Genomic DNA, 7239 nt, shown 5'->3' with positions numbered 1-7239 from the left:
TGGGTATTTTCCTGCTTCTTGGCATGTCTAGTAATTTTTGACTGGCTATTGGACATTATTGTCACAGTGTTGAATGTTCTGTTGTCTTCCTAGAAAGTGTTGTGTTTTCTTTTGCAGGCAGTGACTTCCGAATCATCTTGATCCCATTAAAGTCCATTTTTATACACTGTTAGGGTAGGTCTACAGTAGACTTCCCTCCTGGGATAGTTCAGTTTATCACTAAGGCATGACCCCATATAAGGTTTCCACTTAATGCCTGGGGTATTATTGAGGACTCTCCTCTGCTGGTCAATTAGAATTTTTCATCTTCTAAGACCTGTGGCAAACTTACAACTCCTCATTATTTCTTGCCTTACCTTTCAAGATTTTACTCTGAGGATCTGTAGCTTAGTGTTCAGCAAAGACTCAAGAGGATCCTGTTGCATATTTCTGGAGCCCTTTTTTGCATAGCCTCCAACCCGCAACTTCCAGCTGCCTTAGCCTTCCTGAACTCCAACCCCCACCTCACTTTAGCAAGATAGCCAGGCTTCTTTGGTTTGGGTTCTCCCTTGTGTTTGTAGTCTGAAAAGTACTTCCTGGCAGAAATTTGGGGTAATTGGATCACTTCACGTTTCCCTTCTCTCAAGGATCATAGTCCTACGCTGTTGTTCCATGGCTGAGTGTAGTCATTTCATATTTCCTCCAGTTTGCTTATGGTGGGCTATTACATCTAGTAGCATGGGTGGAAGCATAAATCTACATAAATACTTGGTGATCTCTTGCATTAAATTCCTAACAGGTTTCCCTGTCACACCCTGCTTAAAAGCACTGGATGATTCTTCACTGGGAAATAAACCACAACTTGAAAAACTGCACTACTATTCAAAAACAGATAAAGTGTTGTAAACCACATCATACAAGTCAAGCTGTATTAACACTACTCACTTAGAGCTGTATGTTCCAAGAGAAGACTACAGTAACAGTAGCTCTGTATGGTCTCATATATCTCAAATTCTTTTTTTTTTTTTATTTTATTTTGGAGAGAGAGTTTGCACATGACTGGTGGAGGGGCAGAGGGAGAGGGAGAAAGAAAATCTCAAGAAGACTTCACCCTAAACATGGAGCCTGATGTGGGACTTGAGTTCATTACCCTGACATCATGACCTGAGCCGAAATCAAGTGTCAGATGCTTCATCAACTGAGCCACCCAGGAGCTCCATCCCAAATTCAAAAGATAAGACCACTGACACTTTTCCAGCAGCTAGCCTCAATTACAAATTCTGGCCAATTCCTGCCCGGACCCACTTACTAACCTTTATTGTGTAACTACTCCTTAACTAACTCTGGCCTCCCAAATCCTCTAGGTACCCTTCCCTAGCTCCCATTTGAGAGGACACCAAGACTCTGTCAAGGTAGTGCTCTCCCTTGCTAAGTTTGATGAACCCACCTTTGTATGAACAGGTTTCCCCAGGGTTTTGTTGTTTTGTTTTGTTTTTCAGTGTGAGCTTTGACAATCATGGATGCTCCAAGGAAGTTTAGCAGGGACCCACCACAGCCACAGCCCAAGACCACCAACTCAGAAGGCACTCCACTGAGGCCTCTTGAACTTTCCCATTTGGGGTTACCTTCTCCATGATGAGGAGTTCAGTTCAGTACTAAGTTTGAGCTCCACTCCCTTTTTGTTGAGATCCCAAATCTGTATGAGCTTTATTTTGTTTGTTGTAGGAAAAAAGTCCCCAAAACATTTTAGTTATCTGAATAGATTTCTACTACTTCTAATTTTCCTTGGTGGCCATATTAGATATCTATTGCTGTGTAACAGATTACTCCAAAACTTAGTGGATTAAAAAATAATTATTATCTCACAGTTCCTGAGGGTCAGGACTCTGGGAGTGGCCCAAAACCGCTAATGAAATTTCAGTCAGGCTGCTAGCTGGAGGAAAAATTGCCTGGGAAGTATTCACTTCCAAGCTCATTCACATGGACAATGGCAGACCTTAGGTACTTGCTGTTGGCTGGAAACTTCAGTTCCTCACCACCTGGGCCTCTTCATGGGCTTCCTGAGAGTTTTCATGACATGGCAGCTGCCTTCTCCCAGAGTAAGTGATCCAAGAGAGTGCATGTCCTTTTATGACCTAATCTTAGAAGTGCATACCACCAATTCTGCCAAATGCTACTGGTCACAGAGACCAACCTTGGTACAATGTGGGAGGAGACTACACAAGGATGTGATTACCTGCAGCTGGGGAGTCCAACCTGGGAGCCAACTTGGAGGCTGCCTACCACGGTGAAGTCTGCCAAAGCACTGATTTGTCACTATTTCTCCCATCAGCCTATCTATTGGCTATACTATTGTGCGTCTACAAGAGCTTTCCTTAATAAGGCCCCAATTTATGATCACAGAAGCCAAGATATCCTACACCAATATGCAGTATGCAAGGAACTTAATAAATGTGTTTAAGTCTGTGAAACAGGCAATATTGTCCATACGTAATAAATGAATAAGAAAAGTTAAGCAACTTTTTCTGTCATATAAGTCATATGTCATAAGTCACAGGACCAGGCATTCCCAAGTCATCATTCTTCAAAGCCTAGGATTTTTCCAGAACTCCTTCTTGTTGACTGGTTCCTGGCTCTAACCTAGCTCTTTCCAGCTTGATCTCCCTCTAACCCTTCACTCACCTCACACTACCTCCATACTCCACTTTCCATCACACTGTACGGATTTTAAGGTTCCTGGTTTCTTAGTGTTAGTCCTGCAGCAGAAATCTTTTTGCCCATTCCTTTATGATATCAGTCTTCTGAAATTTGTTGAAGCTAGCATAGGCGAAGTTTGTAAATATTCCACGTGTGCTTGAAATGAGTAAGTTTTCATGTTGAATGTGATGCTCTTCTGAGTTCATTAAACTGAGCTTGTTAATTATATTATTCAAACCTATATTTTTTTTACTGACTTTTAAAATTTTTTTATTTAAATTCAATTTAGTTAACATATACTGTATTATTTGTTTCAGGGGTAGAATTTAGTGATTCACCAGTTGCATATAACACCCAGGGCTCAGTCCATCATGTGCCCTCCTTAATACCCTCACCCAACTACCCCATCCCCCCCCCCACACCTCCACTCTAGCAACCCTGTTTGTTTCCTAGAGTTAAGAGTCTCTTATAATTTGCCTCCGTCTCTGTTTTCATTTTTTGCCTTCCCTTCCCCTATGTTCATCTGTTTTGTTTCTCAAATTCCACATATGAGTGAAATCATATGGTATTTGTAGTTCTCTGACTGAATTACTTCACTTAACATAATACTCTCCAGTTCCATCCATGTAGTTGCAAATGACAAGATTTCATTCTTTTCGATGGTTCAGTAATTTACTGACTTTTCTTGTGTTTGATCTAATTACTGAGGAATATTAAAATCTCTACTATAATAGAGGATGTCTATTTTTCCTTGCAAATCTGTATGCATCTGTATGTTATTAGGTACATACACGTTTTATCTTCTGGTAAACCTAATCTGTCACCATTATCTCAGGCCCACCTTTACCCCAGAAGAGGAGAGGAGAGGAAAGAGATGAAAGGGGGAGGAAGAGTATGGGGGAGCCAATTACAGATAGGTTTACATCTAAGCCCAATCTCCTCCTTGCAAAGGGAAGATAACTAGCCTCCCCAATAGCCTGCAACCCGGAGAGTGGTTAAAATTCTTTGAGTGAATTACTTCCTTCCTCCTAAGAACATAGCCAAGTTTCCTTCCTGCTTCTTTCCGGGAAGCAGAGTATGTTTTTCGCTCACCCTCCCACTGCGGGTACAGCCCATTGGGGTCCCAGCTTTACACAAAGGCTTCCTATTTGGAACCTTACTTGGGCAGGCCTGGGCTTTCAGGTTTTCTGCATTATGCTGAGTGCAAGCAGAAACCACTTCCAGGCTTCCTGGTTTCATTTCATTTGGGGTCCTACAAACCCTTGGTTGTTTGCATGTATGTGATGCTCAGCAATATAGTAACAAAGTTTTTAAAAATTATTTTATCTAGAATTTTAGTTGAACCCTTCAAAAGCATCATTCAGAGCCTCTCCAGATTGCTTCAAATCCTTGAAATCCTACTCATCCCTCATGGTTCAGTTTAAATACAGCTGCTTTCATTAAACCCTGATCTATCAGCCACCCCCACCCCATATCCAATGGAAATTAATAGTGTCTTCCCGTTTTTCACCGGGCTGTCTCTACCTGGGTTATAGCAACTGCGACAACCAGCCTTACTTTGCAGAGTTATATTTGTATCTTTCTCTCCCCAATAAAAAGGCAACTCAATAACTGGATCCTCTGTCAGGTCCTCGGGTCCCCCTCCCCACTCCAGGCCTGTTCCACACCCTGCCTCCGGAGAGGGGAGCAAAAGGCTCAATCTACAGATGGTGTTCCCCAACTGCTGAATGGCCTCAAATTTTTCATTTGAAACCTCTGGCTAGAAATTCTGACCACAGACCTATCCAACCCTACGACAGTGGGCCCACGGCCTGCTCAGGAGAGCACTGGCTGTCTTCCTCGCACTGGCTGCTCTGTGATGCGCGCCCAAGAAAACAATGGATTTTCCAAAAGGACCTTGGACAGGTCCCCACTTCAAGGGCCTCTTAGATGCTGACAGATGCAGATTCGAATAGAATCTCCCATCACCTGTCCATTTACTGAACTTGACTGTAATTCATTTTAAAGAGACTGAATCATTTTAAAGAGTTTTAAGTTCGTTAGATTTTGCATCATACAGTATTGAAAGCGTTTTAATATTATTCTTAAGATCAACGTAGAGAAGAAATTCGAGCGTGTCTCTGACATGAGACACTAATAAGAGAGGACTCCGAGGTTGTCGCCACTGGGAACCGGAGAGGGTGAGGCACGAGGCGGGAGTCTGACGGTGGGTACGCTGGATACGGCTGACTGAACTCTACACAGTGTGCGCAACCTGCTACTCGTGCACCCATGCCCACGGCCAGCTACGCGACGGCATTTCCAGGACACCGCGCACCAGTGACCACACGGAATTCCAGGCCCACATACTGCAGGCTCGCCACTTTACAGTCAGTTTCGACACGGAGAAAACACTTTCAGAGAAACAACAAAGCAAGGGGATAAAAACACCAGCAACCAGAAAAGTTAACTTGGATTAGTTGTGTGCTTGCAAGGTCCTTCAGAGGGAAGCTCGATTCTGACATGGAAGAGCATCAGCCTTAGCTCACCTCACAACGGGTTCTGAGCTAAGACGTCAAGGAGGCAGCCCAACTGCCTCTCCCAGCCAAGCCGAGCCCGCTGAGCACACGCCCGCTGCCGTCCTGCCTCCTCGTCTTTCTCATCTCTGTGCTGGGAAGAGAAGTCCAGCACTGGGCCCCGTGCAAGAGAGCAGGTGCATGAGCACCGACTCACTTTAACCGGGGGGCATTCTTATCTTCGAGAGAAACGGGAATAGGACAAGGAAAACCAAACAGCAGCGGGGCTAGCCTCAGCAGCCTTTCTGCGTGATGTCTAGTCCCGACGACTTTGTGATTTCCAAAGTTGTAAACACCTGTTCGAAAGGAAGAAAACCAAACACATTTATATCTAGCCATCAATATTTCAGTATTGCTTTAAGAAAACACGTTTTGAATATTACATCTAGGTTAACCTTTAAAATATACGAAGCAGTTACTAATACAAAATCTTTCTGACGATGTGCTTTAGAATAGTTTTTCAAACTACACCAACTGAAATCAGTAAAAACACAAACCTATCTCCGTACCTCACCACATGTGGGATGAATTCCAATGGTGTCATCAAGTAGCTGTTTTGTGAGCCCACATTTCATTGCTGCCGCAAACCCTTGGGTGATCTCACCGGCATTCGGTCCGAGAACATGGAATCCTATCACCCGATACTTGAATATGTAAACATAAGAAAGAGAAGCCCAGTAGGTTAATGATCTGAATAGAAGTCTATTTATTGCAAGTTCACAGTTAACATTTACGGCAGCTACTACAGAAAAAGAACTCTAATGTTGAACTGAGCAGAGAACATTATCATGAAACTGAACCACTGTAAGAATCTGTTAAATGAGCCAGTAAATGCACATCCAGAGTTAATTTGCACTCAAATTTACTCGAACAAGCAATTTACCCACTGCATGAAGGAGTTCATTAGTATGATGTAAATTTCCAAATTATGCTGAGATAGTGCTAAACAACAACCTAACAAATCTGAATTGAAGTCCAATGCTGGAATAATTCTAGGGCATCAGGGTTTGGAAATGTAGTGGTTCCTGGCCCAGGAAACAAGTTGCCTGGCTCTTGACATAACTAAGCAGAGATCAAGGAGTGGCCAGAGCGGGGTTTCCACCCAGGCCTGCATGTAGGGAGGGACGGGGCGCAGGGCATGAGCAGACCCACCAAGACAGGAAGCAAGAGTCAAAGTATATTTCCAAGGTAACACTGCATTCTAGGCTGTCCAGTGTTTTTTCATCAGACTCTAGTCTTCATTTTGATGTTCAATAGTGAAAGTGCTCACCAGGTAAGAGAGAGAAGGCAGAAGGGCAGGAGAGAGACCTCTGCCATCCACATTCTGGAGAAAGAACAAAGAGCACACGACCTCGGGCACATCTACTGGTGGGCACTCAGAGGAGAGCCCCTGGAGCAGCATTTCTCAGGGGGCTGGCCATCAGAGGCCTGGCCATCAGAGGCCACGGGAGCTGTGCATGAAAAGTGGGAGTTCTCGGGACCCCACAGAAGGCTCCTGAGCTGGAATCTCTGAGATGGGGCATTGTGCAGGAAAGTGGGGAAAGGGGGGCAGCCTGAAGAGACAAAGGACCTCTGATGAAAATCTCCCCTTACAAATGAAAATGAAGGCAGGTCCTGTGAGAGGGCAAACCTCATTCACCCTTTTTGCCAAATAGCCACAGGAAGGTAGGAAGTACCAGGGCGATACTCTAGAAGTAGCAGTTTGGATGGGGGTAAAAGGAGGAGCAAGCTCTACTGTGGAGGGCGGGCAAGTGTGCAAGGGCAGTGGAGGCTAAGTGGTGGGAGTGGCAAGGGACAGAGCAGAAAATGTCCAAAGAGGGGTGGAGAGACCTTGAAATTCTGCCCAGGCCCACCAGTCAACACCTCTGTCGAGAGGTCAGAAATATCTTGGCTTCGGCAGGGGCTCTACCAATCTGAGCCCAATCCCGCTCACTCCGGGGGGCGGTGGTGCATGCAGACCATCTCCGCCTGCTCCCTTTGCAAAGGCCACCTGCAGCTGGCATGACGG

General features: G+C 44.6%; 1 protein-coding gene across 3 annotated transcripts in view; it reads right to left on the bottom strand.

The window, feature by feature from the left end:
* Positions 1-3259: 3259 nt before the first annotated feature.
* TXNRD3 (thioredoxin reductase 3) overlaps positions 3260-7239 on the bottom strand; it is a 62945-nt gene continuing 58965 nt past the window's right edge. For all 3 annotated transcript variants that reach the window (XM_032412074.1, XM_032412071.1, XM_032412075.1), the window contains 2 exons: positions 5741-5875; positions 3260-5527 (listed from right to left, as the gene is read on the bottom strand). In XM_032412074.1, the coding sequence (XP_032267965.1) occupies positions 5465-5527; positions 5741-5875 (198 nt within the window). In that variant the 3' untranslated portion in view covers positions 3260-5464. The remainder of the gene's footprint in view (positions 5528-5740; positions 5876-7239) is intronic.

Source organism: Phoca vitulina, unplaced genomic scaffold (assembly GCF_004348235.1).
Source record: "Phoca vitulina isolate PV1807 unplaced genomic scaffold, GSC_HSeal_1.0 scaffold13, whole genome shotgun sequence".
NCBI lineage: Eukaryota > Metazoa > Chordata > Mammalia > Carnivora > Phocidae > Phoca > Phoca vitulina.
This window is presented reverse-complemented; position numbering and strand designations above follow the sequence as displayed.